The 24,598-nt window shown below is 40.4% G+C and overlaps 1 protein-coding gene across 4 annotated transcripts; it reads left to right on the top strand.

Moving 5' to 3' along the window:
- The first annotated feature begins 1,269 nt into the window (after window positions 1–1,269).
- Window positions 1,270–24,131, top strand: LOC124002180 (protein phosphatase 1A). Of its 4 annotated transcripts, none has more exons than XM_046309514.1 (6): window positions 1,270–1,612; window positions 2,570–3,415; window positions 3,613–3,730; window positions 3,869–3,980; window positions 4,289–4,346; window positions 23,541–24,131. In XM_046309514.1, the coding sequence occupies exons 2-6, from the start codon at window positions 2,585–2,587 to the stop codon at window positions 23,568–23,570; spliced, it is 1,149 nt and encodes a 382-aa protein (XP_046165470.1). In that variant the 5' UTR covers window positions 1,270–1,612; window positions 2,570–2,584; the 3' UTR covers window positions 23,571–24,131. The 4 variants fall into 4 exon arrangements, with proteins under 4 accessions (XP_046165470.1, XP_046165469.1, XP_046165471.1 ...); XM_046309513.1 differs by lacking the exon at window positions 23,541–24,131 and adding an exon at window positions 8,980–10,300; XM_046309515.1 differs by lacking the exon at window positions 23,541–24,131 and adding an exon at window positions 8,682–8,963.
- Window positions 24,132–24,598: the final 467 nt, after the last annotated feature.

Raw genomic sequence — 24,598 nt, forward strand, 5'->3', positions numbered from 1 at the left:
TTGTGTCGTGCATAAGAACACACAACTGGTGTGGCATATTGGCTATATACCACACCCTCTCGGGCCTTATTGCGTAAATAACGCATGGTATATTTGCACCATAGAATTGAATGGCTATCGTTCCTGTTTGCATGTTTTATTTGAGCTGTTTTTGAATGCAAAAGTTGAATTGAACACAGCATTGGTATTGTTGAATTCAATTTTCATATTAGCAAGCTAGGACAGATGGTTTGGTTAGCTGCAGTAGTTGCCGTGGTAACCAAACAGCTATCTAAACTTGCTGGCTACTTCATTGGATGTTGAACACATTTCTAGTGGCTAATGTGGTAAATTATAGCCATTATATAAAATGGTTAACTAGGGGCTCTATGCTTTCTATGGAAAATAACACAACTCCGTGGACGGTCAGTTCCACTCTGTTGGCGCGTCGTGGAACACACCTTTACGTCGTTCATTATTTTCCAGAGAACGCATATGCCGCGTTCAAAACAATTGGGAAGTGTGAACTCTGAAATCTCCGAGTTCCGACTTCAGTGCCTTCAAAACCACTGAGAATTCTACTGGGAAAATCGATTTGAACGGTCATCCAACTCGGGAAATCGGGCCTCTTCTGGAGTGACCTGAAGATCACTGACGTCATGATTCGACCTTGTATTTTTCCGAGTTCCCAGTTGTTTTGAACGCGGCGGCAGCAGCCCTCCTTGATTAGACAGTCTGCCGTGCCGCTTTGTTAATTAACGACTCCCATTTTTAGGGCGGAGAGAAAAGTATCAGTATATTAATAATATTTGGCTTTAGCAGAAAATAATTTCTCAATAACCCGGAAGCGACTATTAGAAATACAAAACACTTCTGGTTACAGTTTACTCTTATAGAAAAATATTATCTCGAATTTGTAAATATTTTTCAGTATGAATAGACCCGATTGATATTGATATTTGGCGCACTGTGCCACTTTAATATAGACGGAGAGTGATACAAATTGTGACTAAAATAAATGCATACTGAGAACATTTTGAATCGCCACAGCCCACAGATATTTCCATACGAAATGTATTGGCTTTATGTTAATATGCGTGCTCGCCTTTACAATGTTGAATCCATAGAATTATGAATTACAATACTAATAATAGCAGTAATGTATGTAACTAGTAATGTAATGGGATATATATGGTTGAATCAATGTTTGGGCTTTTGTGTTGATTACCAACTGCCTCATAGGGATGATGTAATGCTTTCAAGCACGCAACCTGCAACATCCGGGTATTTTTTGAGTTCACTGTTTGGTTTAGCTAGTGTTTGCAGGCTGTGTCAAATTCAAGTGAATAGGCTGGGGCTTGACACTCATTTGGCCATAACAGCTCCGGCCTAAAAATTCAAAGGAGGGACATTTTAACTATACTTTACGTCGACAAATGTTAAAGTAATGCATCCCTGGTTTAGTCAGAACAGGGAGTTCCGCACTTTCACAAATTGATGCACTGTGAGGTGATTGCTAGCTAGCTAACGTTACCCGCAAACTCCCTCCATCTCGTCGGTGTTTCTGTTTCGATCACAGCACCTCTGCTCTGTTGCTGTCTTTTCAACTTCAAAACAGGTCTTTCGGATTTTGGTAAGTCACGGTGATTTGTGCCTGTGAGAAATCTCTCTGATTGTCTACCAGGCTAGTCTGTTAGCATTACTGATTAACTATACACAGCGGGTGTTTCGCGACGAGGATAGGCCGTGGGGCAGTGTAACTAAGGCCTGCCAAAGCTATGGGGCCAAGGCCCACAACGACGCAGCTGTTTGTTTATTTTGGTTTTCATATTATTGCGACCGAAGGATTTAAGCTAACTAGCTAGCTACCATAGCCAGCCAGCTAGTTAACGTTGTTGAAAACATTGTTGTTCGTAATTTTGTGATCATCAAAAATGTGACTTATTTACATTTAAGTAACCCTGGCTCTGTCATTGACTTAGTTGGACGATGTCTACAGTAACTAGCTAGTTGGGATATGAGGCTATTTGATTCATTGATGGCTAACATCACTAAAACGCTAAACTAAATAGCTAACTACACTGTATTCAAGCTAGCTACAAAACAATAACACGTAGTTAGCGAACGTTGGCTTGGGACCTAGCTGGCTTGGGCGTAAGGAAAGCGGAAAATAGCAAGCTGGAGGATCTTGTTTTGCAATTTGGGTAGTTAACTATTTGCAGTGCTGACTTTATTGTTCACATCACACAATCAATGGCCAACACCTACAAAATAGGTTATTTAGCTAGCAGATAACGTTAGTAATTAATTGATAGATGTTTCTAACTAACGTCAGCTAGTGTTTAAAATGTCTACAGTACTCACCTATTTTTAGACTAGAGGGTGCAACGTATGAGTGAAGCCCAAGGTGCTATCTAATCTTTTTGCCATAAAAGGATTGTATCTGTGTCATCTGCTTCGAAATCATCCATATCTTAACTAATTATATTTGGCAAATATTTTGGGGTTTAATTAGTAAACATGTAGCTGAGTTTAGCAGAATAACAAGTTAACATATTATATTATCCTTTGTTTTATTCCTGTTTTGAAGGTTTTAAGAGCTACAATGGGGGCGTTTTTGGACAAGCCAAAGATGGAGAAGCACAATGCTCATGGTGAGGGGAACAGTCTGACCTATGGCCTGAGCAGCATGCAGGGCTGGAGGGTGGAGATGGAGGATGCGCACACGGCAGTCATTGGCCTGCCTCATGGGCTCGACCCTTGGTCCTTCTTTGCTGTCTATGATGGGCATGCTGGCTCCCAGGTGGCCAAATACTGCTGTGAGCACCTGCTGGAGCACATCACCAGCAACCCAGACTTCCAGAGTGGTCTGGAGCCCAATGTAGAGAGTGTGAAGATCGGCATCCGCACAGGTTTCCTGCAGATTGACGAGCACATGCGGAACATCTCAGAGAAGAAGCACGGTGTGGACCGCAGTGGCTCAACTGCGGTGGGGGTCATGATTTCCCCAGGCCACATCTATTTCATCAACTGTGGAGACTCCCGGGGTCTTCTGAGCCGTGGAGGAGCTGTGCACTTCTTCACACAGGACCACAAGCCCAGCAACCCACTGGAGAAGGAGAGGATTCAAAACGCCGGAGGCTCTGTCATGATCCAGAGAGTGAACGGCTCTCTGGCTGTGTCCCGGGCCCTGGGAGACTTCGACTACAAGTGTGTGCATGGCAAGGGCCCCACTGAGCAGCTGGTTTCACCAGAGCCTGAGGTGTATGCCATTGAAAGGTCTGAGGTGGAAGATGAGTTTATTGTCCTAGCCTGCGATGGCATCTGGGATGTCATGGCCAATGAAGAACTGTGTGACTTTGTCAGGTCCAGGCTAGAGGTGACCAATGACCTTGAGAGAGTCTGCAATGAAATTGTTGACACTTGCTTGTACAAGGTGAGACCTGTTAATTTATTGTTCACTGAATCAGTAACAGCTAAGCATTTGCATGTACCTGGATGTTACCACAGCATTTTGTCACATGAGTAGGTGTCATAGATGCCTTTTGGATTACTTGAAGATGCTAAAGCAAATGTAAATTATTTTCCTTTTTAAGTCTGTCTGTATTGCTCTTGCTTTCTCCCTTTGAACAGGGGAGTCGGGACAATATGAGCGTTGTGCTGATCTGCCTCCCAGGGGCTCCAAAGGTGACTGCAGATGCCGTGAAAAGGGAAGCAGAGCTGGATAAGTACCTGGAGAGCAGAGTAGAAGGTGCATTATCTAAATATGCCATATAGAAACCTAGATGGTACAAGAACATTGTCATGAATTTGATGTGGTTGAAGCTCACTTCACTCAGTGTGATATTGTTTTCTACTCACAGAGAATGTTGTTCTGCTATTCCCACAGAGATCATAAAGAAGCAGGGAAACGAAGGGGTTCCAGACTTGGTCCACGTGATGCGGACGTTAGCATCAGAGAGCATCCCTAACCTCCCTCCTGGGGGTGAACTGGCCAGCAAGTGAGTGATCTCTTTTAACTGGACCTCAGCCAACTCAAAGTTTGAGGTCGATTAAGTACTAGGGAAATAGTACCATGCTTTGCAGGGTAAGGTTTAATGACTTTTCACTAAAGTGGTTTTGATAGTTTGGACTAGCGTGGAAGTTTGGGCTGTTAGTTGGGCTAATTGATTTTTGCCCTTCAATTCCAGCCTTGTATGCTCAGCATTTAGCTTTTCTGTATAAACTGTTTTGTTTTTATTGGGCTTATATACATTGGTATTTTTATTGCTTGCTACGCTAAACCTGCATGTTAACTTTTGTGTCCTAGGCGAAATGTTGTTGAAGCGGTGTACAACAAACTCAACCCATACCGAAGTGACGACACAGTAAGTATCTCCTGGCAACTGCTATCCACTCACAAAAGCTTGTTTATTTGAATGTATGTAGATACATGTTTGTGCAGATCCGTTTGTGTTTCGAGGGCAAAATACAATTACATGAATATTTTTGTGTTCGTTTTCTAACTTTCATCAACCCAATTTGTAACATTCAACATATCAATAACCATATCTGTTTTTAAAGATGAATCAAGGGGAGGCAATATATGGATTTCTGTATGTTTTAGTTTATTGTAGCACTCATCTTTTGAGTATCATCCTTGTTTGTAATTCACTTTTGATTTGCTCTGTAATCCACTTTACTCGTTACCATAACATCACAGAACTCATTTAGTTCTTCCCACGGTTAACAGCTGTTTCATGATATGTATAGTTTAGTTAACTCCTGAATTAACACTGCAGCCAATATCACAGAACAGTTAACACATCTCTGGGCTGTGTTTACACAGGCAGCACAATTCTGATCTTTTTCCACTAATTGGTCTTTTGACCAATCAGATCTAGTCTTGCCAATGATTGGGCTGCCTGTGTAAACACGGCCAATTCAAATCGTCAATTTACTTGTCAAGATAGAACGCTAAATTGTTGCTGGTCCCATCAGATAACCTGGCACAGGTTAGCCCAATGCTAATCTCACCAGCTGACAGTGAATATTTCCTGCAACAAATTCCACATCAACCTATCAAAGATCTTAAACTTTATCCACTAATCAATGGCATTTCTTAAAATACAGTACCAGTCAAAAGTTTGGACACGCCTATACATTCCTTTGTTTTCCTTTATTTTTAATATGAAGACCTCAAAACTATGAAATAATACATATGGAATCATATAGTAACCAAAAAAGTGTTAAACAAATCAAACCATATTTTATATTTGAGATTCTTCAAAGTAGCCACCTTTTTTGCCTTGATGACAGCTTTGAGACGCAGTGTCGGGAGCCATCCACAACAGATGATTCTAAGAAGTGGCAAAGTGTGGCTCCGGCAGCTCTACACCCCTGTATAGCAGTAGTCTCAGTCTGCAAGAGGGACTCCAATAAGCTCCTTGTTAAATATATTTGTAATCTTAATTTACAAAGTTTTGGCTACACCCTTCACAACACACTAGCATAATAAACGTAATTATACATTTCCCAAAGGAAAAAAAAAATCTCACCTGGGATTTGAACTTACCACGAACCCCCCCCCCAAAAAAAAAAATCTGTCTCACAATACTGTGAGCTATATGTCCAATTTAACTTTTGTGCATGTTTTACTAACTTTGATTATAAGATTGTGCCATGTGACTTCTGTTCACCTGTTAAATGTAATGTCAAATTGTAGATTTCCACCTAAATAGACATACCCAAAAGTAATTATTTATCATGAGGGTCATAAACAATACATAGTGATGCTTATACTGACAACCAAATATTATTATCTCACGTTTCTGTCAAATACAAAATATTTGTTTAGGTGTATTCGTAAAGTATTCAGACCCCTTGACTTTTTCCACATTTTGTTAAGTTAGCCTTATTCTAAAATGGATTAAATACATTTTTCCTCATCAATCTACACACTACTCCATAATGACAGTGTTTTACATTTTTTAGCTAATTTATTTAAACAAAAATTACAAACACCTTATTTACAGGATTATTCAGACCCTTTGCTATGAGACTTGAAATTGAGCTCAGGTGCATCCTGTTTCCATTTATCATCCTTGATGTTGCTACTACTTGATTGGAGTCCACCTGTGGTAAATTCAATTGATTTGACATGATTTGGAAAACACACACCTGTCTATATAAGATCCCACAGTTGACAGTGCATGTCAGAGCAAAAACCAAGCCATGAGGTCGAAGGAGCGCGAGACAGGATTGTGTTAAGTCACAGATCTGTGGAAGGGTACCAAAAATGTTCTGCAGCATTGAAGGACCCCAAGAACAGAGTGGCCTACATACTTCTTAAATGGAAGAAGTTTGAAACCACCAAGACTCTTCCAATAGCTGGTTGTCCGGCCAAACTGAGCAATCGGGGGAGAAGGGCCTTGGTCAGAGAGGTCACTCTGACAGAGTTCCTCTGTGGAGATGGTTGTCCTTCTGGAAGGTTCTCCCATCTCTGCAGCACTCCACCAATCAGGCCTTTATGGCAGAGTGGCCAGGCGGAAGCCACTCCCAAAAGGCATCTAAAGGACTCAGACCATGAGAAACAAGATTCCCTGGTCTGATGAAATGAAGAATGAACTCTTTGGCCTGAATGCCAAGCATCACATCTGGAGGAAACCTGGCACCATCCCTAAGGTGAAGCATGGTGGTGGCAGCATCATGCTGTGGGGAGGTTTTTCAGCTGAAGGGACTGGGAGACGAGTCAGGATCAAGGGAAAGATGAACGGAGCAAAGTACAGAGATCCTTGATTAAGACCTGCTCCAGACGCTCAGGACTTCAGACTGGGTTGAAGGTTCACCTTCCAAGAGGACACTAACCCTAAGCACACAGCCAAGACGACGTTGGAATGTCCTTGAGTGGCCCAGCCAGAGCCCGGACTTGAACCCGATCAAACATCTCTGGAAAGACCTGAAAATAGCTGTGCAGCGATGCTCCCCATCCAACCTGACAGAGCTTGAGAGGATCTGCAGAGAAGAATGGGAGAAACTCCCAAAATACAGGTGTAACAAGCATATAGCATCATACCCAAGAAAACTCAAGGCTGTAATCACTGTCAAAGGTGCTTCAACAAAGTATTGAGGAAAGGGTCTGAATATTTATGTAAATGTCATATTTTTGCTTTGTAACTATGAGGTGTGTGGGGCGGGGGGGAAATGTATTATTATTATAAATCATTTAATCCATTTTAGAATAAGGCTGTAAAGTAAAAAATGTTTGAAAAGTCAAGGCGTCTGATTACTTTCCAAATGTACTGTAAGCTCAAGTGTAATGAACATATGAAAAAAGAATAATCTCCTATTAAATCTTCTATTAAACAAAAGTGGGGGAATAGGGCTTGAAATGCTTGTTATGTATATTACATATCAAATTATTATTTCACTTTTTAACTATAAAATAAATATTATTGTACTCGGTGACAATACAAAATTGGTATAATTTCAAATGATTGACAGCATTTTCTGCCTAGTGTCTTCTGAGCGACGTGCAGAAGCCATTCAAATGTCTGCTGACTTGTACAACTTGAGCTGTAAACACGGGTGATTTAATCTTGTTTCAATTCTACGGAATGATTTTTGTATCCAACCATTTGACAGCACAGCGAGATTAGACTGCGTTTGCTGCAATCGCTAGTCTCCCATTTCATATGCGTTATTTTAAGCGGAGCTGCACATTTCAGACTGGAGTTCGATCATTTGTCTGGATAGGCCAGAAAATGAGATGTCACCCCTTGTAAATTAGGTATCATATTTTATATACAGCATCTCAGATGAGAGCGTAGAACGGCATGTGAAGCGGGACAACCAGAGCTGTTACGTAGTGCACAGCAATCAATGTTGCACCATTGACAGAGCGCTCTCTTAACAAAAATGTTACTCGGAACCGGTCTACAATCGCTCAGTCCCCTAAATGGGGGACTTTACTTTTAGGACGCTCTCAAGACAAAGTGACGTCAAAGTTTGTAATTGGTTGATACAGAATTTGTTACAGGAAATAATCACGTCCAGCTGGTTGTGTTAACCTGGCATACTTAACCCTATGCTATCTGATGGGGGAAAAGCTAACAAGTAATGTTCTATCACGTGCAACCTCGTCAACAATTGTAATTGGCTGATGCGGCTTCTGAGACTGAGAAACAATTTTAATTTAAACTGTTTCTAATGTTTCGAGTATGGCCCTCCCAGTGTTTGAAGGCCAAATATGCTTTCTGATCTATGCGGGCAGCATTGTAGTAGCATTGACAGCTGGCAGAGCAATCTTAGACCATTATTTAGGCTGCAATTATTTGATATCAATCTTGTGTACTTGCTCCCTAAAGTTCCATCAATGGGGATAATATTCTTCAAATGGGAGCATCTTACAAATAGTTTAACAAGCAATATATTCATTGAAGCAATCATTCATAACAACCATTCATATACAAACATTCTCATGGTTATGTGAATGAAATGTTGTGCTTCTTTATTCTGACATGGCTTTCTAGGCAGGAAACAGGAATTTTTATCACAGAAAATATAAGGGTGCTATTCAAACAAACCAGTAATAAAATGCTGTTCCTAAGCTGTTTCTGGATTAGGAATAGCATCATTTGGGTTTGTTTGATCAGCCTAAAATGACCTTGTAACAGTATCACTATCAAATGGCATATGACAAATAAAATCCCCTTATTTTACAGTCCAGAACTGGAAAAAATGTAATTGGTTAAAGTGAAGACTTCAAGATATTGCTGTTAATACCAGGGATCTCAATCTCAATTGCCGGAAAGCTCTGCTCACTTATCCGTACTCTTTCTTGAACAATGTCTTGGACTTTATTTACATTTATTCCTGTCCAAGTTCGTAACTAGTGTAGGACAAAATTAACCTCTTGGGTGGAAAGATCAGCCCTCTTGCACGTCTCCAGGAGTTGAAATCGAGACCCTTTGGATGTAGACCCAGAGTCTGAAGGGTTTTTCCTTCCTTCCCTCCTTCAAGGACTCAGCGTCCACAGACGACATGTGGTAACACAACCCCCACCACAAACACAGCAGAGTTTACAACCCGCAACCCTCTCAAGACCCACAGCAGCTCCGTTCAGCAGTCTGTCTCCCCACCACTTTGAGCGTTACATTTTTAAGAAGGGAATATGATGGGAGGACGAGGAGATGCAAACACACCTCTACACCCTGGATAGTGCAGCACCAGTCCGCTCTGAAGTTCAGGATTCCCTCCATTTTGTCTCACCTTTTATCCCCCCCCCCCAACCTTACCCATAACTAGCGAGTCCATTAGGTTCTTTTAAAAAATCAGCTGAAACAATTTATTTTTTTGCTGTAATTAGTTTGATTCACATTTCCTTGTGTTTTGTATATTTCTGTTTTTGTGAAGTGCAATTGTTGTGTACAAACAGCCTGTATTTAATGCAGCTTGAGTTCAAGTAAAACAATGAAAGAAGTGAGAAAGAGAACCTTTTATGCACTATCTGCCTTTTTCCTGCTCTTCTGGAGTTCCAACAAATGTCTATTCAGTGAATATTACTGTTTGTCCTCCAGGTGATATTATCCTCCTGCTCTTGTTCTTTTTTAGTTTAAGTCTTTGCTCATTAAAGAAACGGGTAAATTGTATAGGTTCACAGCACAGTAAGCTCTCTAAATCTAACCATATAAATCCTAATATTTACATGTTCAAATTTTTTTTTTTTTTCATATACCTTTTTCTTTATACGCTGTAGTAACTATGGTAAAGTGTTACACAGTCCTTCATTGTGTTCCTGTCTTTTGGAGAGAAATGATCTTGTTGCTCTCCTGTAAACACAACAAAGCAGTTCCAAGATGCAAGTGAAGATTATCCCACCTGACACCTTTTAACACTTGCTGTGTTGGATTCCGTGTGTGTGTGTGTGTGTGTGTGTGTGTGTGTGTGTGCGTATACTGGCAAGCGTGCCTGGGTGCTTGTGTGTATGTGTAGAGGTAGGTCTCTATCTGCAGCACTGTAGCTACTAGCTAATGTTTGCTATGGTGGTGCTGATGTCAGAACCACATGGGCTGGAGATTTAGGCGCCATTACTCCTACATACCTCTTCTGCACCTCATCAGTCCTTCATATCAGCACAATACAATCTCTCACTACCCCTCACTCAGATAACACTTTATTTGACAGTGGAAGCATTAAGTTGACAAATTGCAATTTGTACTTCAAAATGACATCTACCACAACCACTTTGTAATTGTCAGTGAAGTCTGTGACACAGTTAACCTGTCTAATGACATACAGTGATTTAAAAAAAAAAAAAATGTATATTTTTTTTTAGTTTGAACCTTGACTAGTTGACATGTTTTCATGTGTCATGAGTGTTAGATCATTTACTTTGAATAAACCACATGAGGTTGGTGGCACCTTAATTGGGGAGGATGGGCTCGTGGTACTGGCTGGAGTGGAAAAGTATCAAACGCATGTGTTTGATGCCATTCCATTTTGTTCCAGACATGAGCCGTCCCATTGCAGCCTCCACTGGAATAAGCATAATATGTGACAGGTGCCACGTGGTCTATGATAGCATAGGTCAGCTTTATGACAGCCCATGCCAAGTGAAGTTTTCTAAGTTTCAGAGAGGAGTTCAAATCACAACATTTAAGTGTTTAAGTGCTGATTGTTAGAAACCCTAGTTACCACCAGTCTAAGTGAACATTCAATCTTCTAATTCCAATTTCCAAGTGGTGTTTTTTCTAAAGAAGCAATCTTCAGTTGTTACATGCATTTTTGGGCTTGTAAATTAATGGTATGTTCACATTTTGTTTCTTGAAGAATATAACTTAAATGCATAGAGCTTAGTTAGGTCAACTGCTGATATACGCTTGTTTTACTCAAATTCTTGTAAACCAAGTAATTGTGAACAAACACTAGCCTAAAAATATGGATAAAACTATCATTTTGATATCATGGATGGTCAGTCTTTGCATGCATAGCTCTATGCATTTGATTGGTTACATTTCTCCAGCTTCAACCCTTAAGCTTTTTACAGAAACAGGGGTGTTATAGTTTCAGCTGCTGATTGCTGCTTTAAATGTTGCTATATTCAACTATACAACCAAGAACAAATCCACTAAATGCATTGAGCTCTCCTAGAGGTCCTTGTATTTACTGTGTGGTTTGGGGTGCTCTTACTGTAGAGACCTCAGCCACTGCACCAGGAGCTAGGGCACGGTATGCTGCTAAAGTGTATGATTGATTTGCAATTAATTTTTCCCTTTTAAGAAAAAAGTGTATAGTATGTATTTCGTGGTGAGATGGTTTTATTTAAATGTGTTTTCTTCCATTGTTTAAAATCCATTGTTGTATGTATATACAGTCAGTGGCCAGTTTATTAGGTACATCCATCTAGAACCGGGTCAGATCCCGCTTTGCCTCCAGAACAGCCTGAATTATTTGGGGCATTCTACATGGTGTCGGAAACATTCCACAGGGATGTTGGTTCATGCTGACGCGATGGCATCGTGCAGTTGCTGCAGATTAGACGGTGGTACATTCATTCTGCGAACAGCCCGTTCCATTTTATCCCAAACATACTCTATTGAGTTGAGGTCTGGGGACTACGCAGGCCACTCAAGTAAGCTGAACTCACTGTCATGTTCCAGGCAATGTTTTTCCACTCAATTGTCCAGTGTTGATCGCATGCCCATTGGAGACGCTTCTTGTTTTTAGCTGATAGGAGTGGAACCCGGTGTGGTCATTTTCTACAATAGCCCATCCGTGACATGGATCGACGAGCTGTGAGTTCCCGGATGCCGTTCTGCACACACCACTGTTGTACTGCACTGTTATTTGTCTGTTTATGGCCCGCCTGGTAGCTTGCACGATTCTTGCCATTCTCATTCGACCTCGCTCATCAACGAGCTGTTTTCACCCACAGGACTGCCACTGATTGGATGTTTTATTGTTTGTCGCATCATTCTCTGTAAACCCAAGACACTGTCATGCGTGAAAAGCCCAGGAGGGTGGTCGTTTCTGAGATACTGGATCCGGCGCGCCTGGCACTGACCATCAGACCGCTCAAAAGTCGCTTTGGACACTCGTTTTGCCCATTCTTACGTTCAATCAAACCGTAATTGAAGGCTTCGATGCCTGTCTGCCTGCTTTATATAGCAAGCCATGGCCACGTGACTCACTGTAGGAGCGATCCATTTTCGTAAACGGAGGGGTGTACCTAATAAACTGTCCACAGTTTTATTGGGTTAGATAAGTGGTGAGCAAGATGCTCTTGTTTTGTTTGTGGATGTTTAATCAATTAGAATGGAGCACTGTAGGTTAAGGTGCCCTTCTAATACCCGTGGGCTCTGCTCAGGGTTGGGACACTATCCTGTTTGTCTGACACACAGGGTAACATACTGAATTTGAAATTCTCTCTCTTTAACCAACTGACAATCTAATGATGTAGGCTAACTTCAGGCACCAAACTACCATGTTGTCTCCTGAATTTGACCCCTATATATTGTTCAACATTTTGGGGTCACTTAGCTTTTCTTTCAAAAACAAGGACATTTCTATTTTTTTGTTGTCCATTTTTAAAATAACATCAAATTGATCAGAAATACAGTGTGGACACTTAATGTTGTAAATCACTATTGTAGCTGGAGACGGCTGATTTTTAATTGAATATCTACATAGGCGTACAGAGGTCCATTATCAGCAACCCTCACACCTGTGTTCCAATGGCACGTTGGGTTAGCTAATCCAAGTTTATCATTATAAAAAGCTAATTGATCATTAGAACCCTTTTGCAATTATGTTAGCACAGCTGAAAACTGTTCTCCTGATTTTAAGAAGCAATAAATATGGCCTCCTTTAGGCTAGTTGTGTATCTGGAGCATCAGCATTTGTGGGTTCGATTACAGGCTCAAAATGGCCAAAAACAAAGCACCTTCTTTTGAAACTCATCAGTCTATTATTGTTCTGAGAAGTGATGACTATTCCATGCAAGAAGATCTCGTACAATGCTGTGTACTACTCCCTTCACTGGCTCTAACCAGAATAGAATGAGTGGGAGGCCCCGGTGCACAACTGAGCAAGAGGACAAGTACATTAGTGTCTAGTTTGAGAAACAGACGCCTCACAATTCCTCAACAGTCAGCTTCAATTAATAGTACCCACAAAATACCAGTCTCAACATCAACAGTGAAGAGGCGACTCCAGGATGCTGTTCTTCTTTGCCGAGTTGCAAAGAAAAAGCCATATCTCAGACTGGCCAATAAGAAAAAAAGATTAATATGGGCAAAAGAATACAGACACTGGACAGAGGAACTCTGCCAAGGCGGCCAGCATCCCGGTGTTGCCTCTTCACTGTTTACGTTGAGACTCAGTTGTGCACCGGGGCCTCCCACTCATGATGATGCTGATGCTCCAGATACTCAACTAGTCTAAAGAAGGCCAGTTGTATTGCTTCGTTCATCAGAATAACAGTTTTCAGCTGTGCTAACATAATTGCAAAAGGGTTTTCTAATGATAAATTATCCTTTAAAAATGATAAACTTGGATTAGCTAACACAACATGCCATTGGAACACAGGAGCGATGGTTGTTGATAATGGGCCTCTCTACGCCAATGTAGATATTCCATTAAACATCTGCCGTTTCCAGCTACAATAGTCATTTACAACATTAACAATGTCTACGTATTTCTGATCAATTTTGATGATTTTAATGGACAAAGATATTTAATTTTTTTATCAAAAACAAGGACATTTCTAAGGGACACCAAACATTTGAACGGTAGTGTGTATGTGTGTGTATATAAAATATATTATATTACACACACACACACACAGTTTAGAGATGGTTTGATATGCCACCCTTTTGTTACTGTGTTTTATGCGTACCTGCAGTTGTTTAGAAAGTAAACCATTTAAAGTATGTCTCAGATTAACGCTTAAATATGTTTGTCCATGAATGAGGGACTTGGACCCAGGTTCTTTTTTTGTTGTGAACTTGATATACGAACAGTTGATGTACCCTTAAACTGCTGAAATGTCAATCACACAAACACTTATTGTTCAATTGTATACTTAAGTCAAACAATGCTTCATAATTATTACACAGCATTTGCGATCTTAGAAAAAACATTAAGTGACTGAATGAATCCGGTACCCAAGTCACTTTTTTAAAATGAGAAAGAAATGTGGTTAGTTTGGTAATCGTTAAAAAAAATATAAAAATGTAAAAGTTGTATTTCCCCACTGGTTTTGTGGAAGGGAACCAACTTTTTAGGAGCACAGAGCCGTCCGCTGTAACACACAAGCCCGAGCTGTTTTAGCGCCTGCATAGGCAATTGGATCTTCCCCTGAGGATTGCAAACGTTCATTGTCCTTATACTCAAGTATTTTCTCCAGAAATACTGCAGTATGTATATAATTTTCAAGTACCTAAATGAAGTCAAAGGAAAATTTGTCTTAACCTGTTTTAAACTTGCAGGTTACTTGTTTACTGTCAATGTTTTTATAAGGCTAGACTGGAAATAAATATATTTTATTTCAGAAATGCATTACTTTTATCTTTAGGTTAGCCGCATATTTTTCAGTCATCTGTACAGTTTGACACTGATTTTGTGCTGCGGCGCTTTTGTTTTTAAAGAGTTTTGGATAGTATGTTAGTGTTCTGTTGTCGACACACCAGTTTGAATGCGGACTACTTGCATATATACTGTAAGACTTGCATAGTGACTAAGGTGTTAGAGATGGGGCCTTACATGAACATGTCATGTAATTATGTGAGCCTCATAAGGAACGTATGTACAGTGCATTCAAAGTAGCCATACACTTTGACTTATTCCACATTGTTGCTACAGCCTGAATATAAAATGTAAAACATTGTTTTTTTCCCCTCACCCATCTACCACTCACCACCGTATAATGACAAAATGAAAATGTTTTTCTAATTTATTGAAAATGAAATCCAGATATAATTTACCTTAGTGTTCACACCCAATGGTTAATACTTTTTAGAAGCACCTTTGGTGGCGATTGCAGCTTTGAGTGGTCTTGGGTATGTCTATATCAGCTTTGAGTGGTCTTGGGTATGTCTATATCAGCTTTGAGTGGTCTTGGGTATGTCTATATCAGCTTTGCACATCTGGATTTTGTGATTTATTTTCCCCCCAACTCCCCCATTCTTCCTTGCATATTTTCTCAAGCTCTTAAGTTGGATAGGGAGCGGTGGTGAACAGTTATCTTCAAGTCTTTCCACAGATTTAATGGGATTCAAGTCTGGGCTTTGGCTGGGACACTCAAGGACTTGCACTTTTTTGTTCTGAAGCCATTCCAGCGTTGCTTTGGCTTTATGCTTGAGGTCATTGTCCTGTTGGAAGGTAAATCTTTGCCTCATTCTAAGGTCATTTGCGCTCTGAAGCAGGTTCTCATCAAGGATTTGCCTGTATTTGGCTCCATTCATTGTTCCCTCTATCCTTACCAGTCTCCCAGTCCCTGCCGCTGATGGTAGGGATGGCGTTAGATGAGCTGTGCCTGGTTTTCTTCAGACATAGAGCTTTGCATTCAGGCCAAATAATTACATTTTTGTTTCCTCAGACCACAATCTTTTGCCTTATGCTTTCAGTCTTTCACGTGCCTTTTTGCAAGCTCCAGATGTGCTGTCATATGCCTTTTTCTCAAGTGGCTTCCGTCTGGCCACTCTCCCATAAAGCCCAGATTGGTGAAGTGCTGTAGAGACCGTTGTCCTTCTGACAGATTCTTCCATCTCACCCAAGGAGTTCTGTAGTTCTGTCAGTGGTTATTGGGTTCTTGGTCACCTCCCTGATTTTAAGGCTCAGTTTGGTCAGACGGCCAGCTCCAGGCAGAGTCTGGGTGATTCCAATTTAATTTAATTTTTTCAAAGTTCGAGACCACTGTGCTCTTGGAACTTTCAGGACTGTAGAAATGTTATACCCTTCCCCAAGGTATTCCTTACCACAATTCTGTCTCAGCGATCTACAGACAGTTCCTTAGACTTCATGGTATAGTTTCTGCTCTGATATGCACTGTCAACTGTGGGACCTTTATATAGACAGGTGTATGTCTTTCTAAATCATGTCCAAACAATTGAATTGGCCACAGGTCACTACAACTTTGAGTCCACATCTCAAGGACGATCAAAGGACATTGGATGCACCAGAGCTCAATTTTGAGTGTCTTGGCAAAAGGGTGTGAATACTTATGTAAATGAGATTTCTGTATTTCGTTTTCGAAAAATGTGCTAAAATCTCGGTGTGTGGCTGGCAGGCAGGCAGGCAAAGGAAAAACATGTATTCAATCCATTTTGAATTCAGGCTGTAACACAACTAAATGTGGAATACGTCAAGGGGTATAAATACTTTTCTGAAGGTACTTTTTGCAAAATTCAGAGGCCATATCCTGACCTTAGATCCATTCACCATGCTTGAACTTTTGTAAATCTTTCTTTGCCTCCCATTGAAATAGGATATGGCTCTAAAAAAATGCTCAATTAGGGTGCATTTGTTTTTTTCAAAATTTGACTTTTGTTCAAAAATTGACCCGTCTGGTACCATACAAGACTGACCTAATTGTTCAAAAGTGTAGCACTTACTAAGCATCCAATGTATTCTTTTTCTTATATACCATAACTACAGTACCTCATAAATTCATAGAAAACCTATTTGTATTGGTTGTTGTTTTAGACCCCACCCCCTCTGTAGTTTTGCTTTGAAAACAGCCATCATACACTTGGCTGTTCTGACTGTCAATCTGTGGAATGTCAGACTGAGTTGTCATAGAGTTGGGCAGACCCATTGTAAATGTATTTGACTGAAATGTGCAAATTTGAAATGTTGATATCTATAATGTATCCACTGCAAATGCTAGTTTTATTTTATTAACTAGTAAAATCATTGACCTTATATGAAAAAGAATGGCCTCAAACCCTTGCTTGTGTAATTTCACCAACTTGTTTAGCTTTTGTGTGATATTCAACTAGTTCAGAGATCTAGAATTGTAACAATGTTCAGGGTTCTAGAAATGTAAGATGTGTGAGAGGTATTTGGTGTAATTAATGACAATGGTTAAATATGCACTGATAGTCTTTCTTATCAGCTTTTTCACAAATTATTGTTCTAGAAAAAATGATAAAGCTCTCTACAGGTTGTCCCTTTGCTCCTCTGGAACTAGTTCTGTTAGGTTCAGAGGTATATCTGGCTGGAGTAAAATAGATTTGAATGCTCGCTCCCATATTGTCCATATTGATGTACCTCAGTTGTGACGTTACTGTGTGACCCTTAGCAGTGGTGGGTTGTGTCCCCTTAAACAGGGGACCTGAACCCCATGTTGCTGACCTTTTCAGCTCACTAATAAGCTCACCGATTTGCCTTACCCAATCTAACCCTATCACTTAAGTACTTGTTTATTGGAACACATCAAGGAGAGATGTAGACATGACTTTCTTGTAACTGAGAAATAAATCAAATCAAGTGTTTCCATGTTAGGGTGCTTCTCTTCAAAGTGGCATACTATGTTGGTGGTTACATGGTACACATTTTCAACCGTTTCTGGTTTGTATCCATTTTGTTTTTCACATTACCTTGTTGAATCTTGAAAGCTTATTTAATTGCTCACTCCTGCAGATGATGTAATACTTTAAGCAAATGCAAGTGTATAACAATTGGGTAACCTTGTAAGCATTAGAAATGTGCATACATACATTCATGTCTGCTGTATTTATGAATACATTCAAGAATGGCTTTAGACTGCTGTAGTATTGTCTATGTTAATTCAACTGCTTCTCAGAGGCCTCTGTGATTGACTTTGCAAAGTTCAATAACTGTATATTTTGTATTATGTCCCATCTCCAAAGGAAAGACCGAAAATAAAACGTTAAAAAGCTTTGTTCCCTGAACTAAATTGTGCTACTTGTGTTGAGTCGATTGAACAAATTGCATTCCTTGCTTGTGAATGAGTTTTTTTTCTCTTCTTTCCCTAAATTTCCTCGCCGCCTTTCCATCCTTATTTCTTTCATTTTTTTGCATTTTGAAGTTTGAAATAAAATGTATAGTTTGCAGAATGTATCACTAAATAAATGGGTTGTTACCTTGCATAGCTCTTCTCATTTCCTGTCTTGATCTGTTCAATTCATTGTCACACTTAAATAATTATATAAAATTTAACTCAATGTCAGATTCCTTAATAAAAGACCAGTGTTTTCATTAACACAGTATACTGAAAGACCCACCAACACAAACTAAGTACTGATTCATGTTTTGCGGATACAAAAAGGGCATCCCCCCCTGGTTTGGAATAAAGGTGATCTCTAAAACTGGGGTACTTAAATACTATTTGAGAAGGTCTGGTCACACACTTCCTCGGTGGCAAAGGTATCCGGATGAGTGTTATTTATCGGTGTAGTAAGAAACCCCTACCTCGCAACCAATTCAACCCCCAAACTGTCCACACCTCTCTTTTTGGCAGAGAGAGAAATATGCTGTTTTAAATTTCCTATAATTCTTCACATTATGCCAGGGCACTAAAGAAACATTTTGCAATTCCACACATTTTCCATGTGTTAATATACCAGAAGTTGAAACCCAACCGAATTTTAAAATAAAATAAATGTGTATTTAAGTCGACCCGCAGTCCGTATTGACCCACTTCTGTGTCTGGATCCGGCCTGCTGTCCGCCTGTTGAGTATGGCTGTTCTAAAAGATACATTGTAACTGTATTTGATCCTAGCCAACAGATCTGACCTTTTTAGCAGTGAATCCTCTTTTGGACTGTGCTGCTGTATGCAGCAGTATAACATTATCCAGCCATGCATGGACAACAGAGGAGTGGAATCAATGCCAAATGGGTGTAATTGTAGCACTGAGCTTTGTGGGGTGTTTTACCCTGAGGTGGGGAATGTTGTAGTATTGTGTAGTACAGTTGACTGGTGATGACTTGTAGGGTATATTTGTTTTTATTGAGTGCTACACATTCACATGTACAGTTGAAGTCAGAAGTTGACAAACACTTAGGTTGGAGTCATTAAAACTCGTTTTTCAACCACTCCACAAATTTCTTGTTAACAAACTATAGTTTTGGCAAGTCGGTTAGGACATCTACTTTGTGCATGACACAAGTAATTTTTCCAACAATTGTTTACAGACAGATTATTTAACTTATAATTCACTGTATCACAATTACAGTGGGTCAGAAGTTTACATACACTAAGTTGACTGTGCCTTTAAACAGCTTGGAAAATTATGTCATGGCTTTAGAAGTTTCTGATAGGCTAATTGACATTATTTGAGTCAATTGGAGGTGTACCCATGTATGTATTTCAAGGCCTACCTTCAAACTCAGTGCCTCTGCTTGACATCATGGGAAAATCAAAACAAATCAGCCAAGACCTCAGAAAAAAAATTGTAAGTCTGGTTCATTTTATTCTATACAGACGTTCTTATTTTCCCTCTGTCATTTAGGTTAGTATTGGGGAGTAACTACAATGTTGTTGATCCATCATCAGTTTTCTCCTATCACACCCATTCAAATCTGTAACTGTTTTAAAGTCACCATTGGCCTCATGTTAAAATCCCTGAGCGGTTTTCTTCCTCTCCGGCAACTGAGTTAGGAAGGATGTCTGTATCTTTGTCTTGACTGGGTGTATTGATACACCATCCAAAGTGTAATTAATAACGGCACCATGCTCAAAGGGATATTCAATCTGTTTTTTAAAAATATATTTTGTAACCCATCTACCAATAGACACTTTGCCAGGCATTTGAAAATCTCCCTGGTCTTTGTGGTTGACTGTGTTTGCAATTCACTCCTTGACTGAGGGACCTTACAGATGTATGTATATGTGTATGTGTAAGTATGTGTGGGGTACAGATATGAGGCAGTCATTCAAAAATCATGTTAAACACTATTATTGCACACAGAGTGAGTCCATGCAACTTATTATGTGACTTAAGCACATTTTTACTCCTGAACTTTTTTTTTTGACTGACCATAACAAAGGGGTTGAATACTTATTGACTCAAGACATTTCTCAATTTAATCCATTTTAAATTCAGGCTTCAACACAACAACGCGGGAAAAGTCTAGAGTTGTGAATCATTTGGAAAGGCATTGTAGCTCAAATTAGGTTGAGAAGGTAGGGAGCAATATCCCTCTCTTTTACACACAACGAACACATTTCATATTATACACCGATAACACACATGAACATTGATTCCCATGCCTGCATGTATGTCTGCATTTGTCCCATCACCTGAGTGTGGAATCATTAGCCCTGCCATGGATATTGCTTGTCTCTGTCTGCCTGTCTGCATCCATGGTGTAGTTGCAGCTCAGGGGATGGTCCAGGGCCATCTACAGCGACTGAGATTAGGAACCGTGGGAGGGATTACTTGAAATGTCAACATAATGTCATGAGCCGTGTTAAAAGGTCAAACGGTGCTCAGTGCCAAGCCGTTGATAGATCAGGTATAATTTGGATTGTTATGATCCCCTGAATGGTCTGGTTGGGGGACGGGGAGCAGAGCAATGATCTTTTATCCCGGATTTAGTCAATAACTCAAATGTTATTTGTCACATGCGCCAAATACAACAGTGAAATGCTTACTTACAAGCCCTTAACCAACAATGCAGGGTTTTAGAAAAATACCTAAAAAATAAGAAATTAAAGTAACATAATTGAAGAGCAGCAGTCGAATAACAGTAGCGCGGCAAAATACAGTGGATACAGAGTCGGTGCGCAGGGGCACGGGTTAGTGGAGGTAATTGAGGTAATATGTACATGTATGTAGAGTTATTAAAGTGACTATGCATAGATAATAACAGAGAGTAGTATCAGCATTTAAATGTGAAGTGTGCACTCTTATATAGTATGGTTTGTTTTCCGAAGAATAGAGTAAGTGTATCCGATTCAAAGTAACATAATACTGTAAATGAATGAATAGTTATTCCAAGGATTTTTTTGGGACGCTATTTGTCTGTTTCTTTAACAATCATCTGTAAATGGCACTGTAGTTATCCGTTTATAGACAGTCGACCTATGTGCATCTCCGTTTCTGGAAATAAAATTGGATAAAGGTATTTTCCTTCAGCCCCCTCCTCCTTTCCCTACATCTCTTCCTATTCAGATCTGTGAATGTGATTGGAAGAATGAGCAAAGTCAAAGTTACTGGTAGATCTGCATGAAGCCAGCCAGCCAGCCAGAGGGTGGCAGTGTTATTAACTGTGTCAATTAGAGTTGTGTGGAAACACATTCTCACTGACAAAACAGTAGTGGACAGTGAGCAGACATTCCACTAAAGTTATTGATCAGGGTTTTCAGAGTGGTGTCTGAATTATTTGATGACACAGTTCTCAAAAACCATGTCAAGTACTTATTCCCATATTTTAGCTTTTGCTTAAATTCCAGATGAGACCATAACTCACCATTGGGTGAATTTATCAATGTTACATTTCCTGTAGTTATTTTCTATTTGCATTTTGAGATGTGTGTAATGTGGCTGACTCATTAGGTCTTCAGCCAGCTGCGTCTCATGCTGATTTACGCTGCCCTGATATTTCTCCACATCAAAAAGCGTCCGCATCAGCGGCGGCCATCATCAAATGGAGCTGGCCTGGCGTTGTTTAGTGCATGTCATGCTCTGTTTCTCATGGCAGAAACCCATTTGAGCCTTACTAATGCAGACACAGCAGAAAGAGGCGGGGGCGGCGGGGCTCAATGCATACTCTGCATTTAGGTTTTATAAACTGAGGTCACTGATTCCTGTAGTTGTTAGTTAGCTTTCCTTGGTAGCCCAGTGAAAAAGACCTGAAACTGAATGCCATCCCTTTAGAGGATAGGCATTTCTCCTGGATGGTATATAGAGTGTTCATGAGCCTTAGCTCGTTGATAATGATTGAAGTGGGCCATACAGTAGCTCCTAGAAATGCAAGTTCAAAGCCAACAACACTTAATGTAAATATTGTGGTGAATCAACATTCAAACTTTTTGAGGACTTGCATGGCTTGTCATCTCCTTTTTCTCTTGTTTGCTTATAACCCTGTCTCTCTCATCTTGCTCTCTCTTGCTCTTGCTCTGGTCTACCTCACCGTTTCCTATTCTTGAGTGTACTTGTTGCCTGAGGTCAGTTTGTAACAGAGAGCCAAGCTTTTCTTTCTTGGTCACAGCAATTCAATGATGGGTACAAACAAGCGTATCAGGCAGGGATGACATCTAGCTGTTCTTTCCCCTCCTCCTCTCGCCCTTTCCCCCTCTCACAGACACACTGTATCTCTCTCACATACTCACACTCTCTCTCCCTCCCCCTTTTCTATCACACTCTCTCTCACACACACACACACACGCATTGTGGGAGTTTGTGTCCCCCTTTTGAGGTGGGTTACACAACCCCCTGCCCTGGGAATCCCAGCCCAGCTCATTATCCTGCACCCCTGAGACGCGGATCACTGTGAATTAGGACACCAAACGAGACGGCCTCATTAAGGGCTCACGGATGCACTCATTAGCATCAGCACCTTTCCTCGTTAGGCCCTGTATCAGCATTCTCTCTCTCTCTCCCACAAAATCGTGTCCTGTCATTCCTCCACACTGACTGGAAGGTTTAGGATTAATGTCAGATATGGCCCACAGGTCACTACTGTTGTTTTTGTCCAGTTATGGGACTGATTGATTTATGTCAGCTTGAAACTTTGATATGTGACCCCCAGCCGCCCTTCCTCCTACAAATATCACCGCAGGGAAATAAATCCATTGTTAGGATCCCCCTTGTTTTGATATAGCATGACAGTCGAGTTGCGTCAGTGATTCATTATGTGATGGGGCATGGAAACCATCTTCTTGTCACCTCTCAAAGTTCACAGCTGTTTTCTGCCTTGTGCAAAGCCTGGTACTTAATTCCAACTTCATGCTTGCCTATTGTATTAAATGTATTATTTGGACTTTTACTTGATGTATATTGCACCGTTCAACCATCTGCTTAGTACAACTTTAATAATATGCTATCACATTCTGCTTCCCTTCGACTGGAAACTGACCTTGCGTGTTCAGCATAATTTCAAGCTCTACCTGCTGATCTGTTCATTCCTTTCTCTCCCCAAGATCAAGTATACTATTTGTTCTTATTTAAATGTGTTGATGAATACATGGCTGTCTGCTTTTTCTCTGTAGCTGACTCCCGAAGCACCTGTTCTAACTAAGCATGGTCCGTGTCAGACTGACTGTCTGTCTGTCTGTCTGTCAGCTTGTGCTTTCTGCTTTGTGGACTGTGCTGTAGTGAGGTGGAAGTGTTTATCTCCCTCTCTTTGAATTTTTTAATTGCCTCTGCCTCTGGCCTTCAGTCAGTGGTTGTTTTCTTTCTCGGAATGCAATGCGGAAGTCAGTTTTTATTCCTTTGTACCTCTGAGAAGGTAGTGAGTCACTTTTCTTTCCCTCTGCATACAGACAGTTCTCAGGTTTTTTGCATCTCTTGTTAGCATGTAGTCAGTAATGTTTGGTATCCATGTCCCTGCATGCTGTTAGTTACTCTATTTCTCCATCCTTCACCTACATCCTCCCCTTTTCCTCCCCAGGACATCCTCTTCTTCCGGGGTTTCAGCTAAAACAGGAACTAAACCGATGGTCTCCACCCACCTTTCCCCCTGAGTGTTTGCTGTTGTCTATTGTCAGATCTTGAAGTGTTTGAACTATTATTTTCTCACACATATTTTATGAATTTGAATACACCGGGCCCCTTCCTCCCAAAGAGGCTTAGAATAGTCTGAGAATCTCAGTGATTATCTGCACCCTCTTTGGCAAAACTTAATATTTTTCCACACACCTCACCTGTCTGAATCGATCACATAACATCATTCCAACCCAAGGTGCGGATCTGAGAGATAAACTGGTACCTCAAAGATGTGAAATCTCTTCCTATGACCAAACAGTCTATGGGCTAGCACTTACTAGTCTAAATGGTTCTCTCTTTATGATGTACTGTATTTTGACAAGAGTGCTTTGAAAGTATATTTCATTTTGTTTGGGTAAAGCACATCAATGTAGAAAGAGATTAGGAAGAGGGCTTCCTCAGCCTTGGAACCACACACATAACACGCTCAGTGATTCTCTGTTTGATGTTTAGTGCCCAACACCTTGTCAAGAGCGACATGAATAAAGACTCGTGAGCAGATGACGTTCTTTCTCGAAATCTCTTCTTGTGTGGTTGGTTGGTTTCTAGGTGTGTGGTTGGTCATTGTGATACCCATGCTAACTTAGGCTAATTGGTATTTGTAGTGGGTAAGTATCTGGGGGGGGGTCACTTTTCACCCTTTCACTGACACTGAGGGGTCAAGCATCCTCATTGTGTAGGCTAGACAAAGACACAAAGACCGGTACACTATATTGAACCTCTGATTTGGTTATTACAAGCAGTATGTACAGTTGAAGTCGGATGTTTACATACACTTAGGTTGGAGTCATTAAAACTTGTTTTTCAACCACTCCACAAATTTCTTGTTAACAAACTATAGTTTTGGGAAGTCGGTAAGGACATCTACTTTGTGCATGACACAAGTATTTTTTCCAACAATTGTTTACAAACAGATTATTTCACTGTATCACAATTCCAGTGGGTCAGAGTTTACATACAGTA

This window comes from Oncorhynchus gorbuscha, linkage group LG17 (assembly GCF_021184085.1).
Source record: "Oncorhynchus gorbuscha isolate QuinsamMale2020 ecotype Even-year linkage group LG17, OgorEven_v1.0, whole genome shotgun sequence".
Taxonomy (NCBI): domain Eukaryota; kingdom Metazoa; phylum Chordata; class Actinopteri; order Salmoniformes; family Salmonidae; genus Oncorhynchus; species Oncorhynchus gorbuscha.

Excerpts from the sequence above, each read along its gene's own strand:
- LOC124002180 (XM_046309514.1), top strand. The coding sequence starts at position 2,585 with ATGGGGGCGTTTTTGGACAAGCCAAAGATGGAGAAGCACAATGCTCAT. Across the intron at positions 3,731-3,868 it reads CCTGGAGAGCAGAGTAGAAG|AGATCATAAAGAAGCAGGGA; the intron begins GTGCATTATCTA and ends CTATTCCCACAG. Across the intron at positions 4,347-23,540 it reads CATACCGAAGTGACGACACA|GACATCCTCTTCTTCCGGGG; the intron begins GTAAGTATCTCC and ends TTTCCTCCCCAG.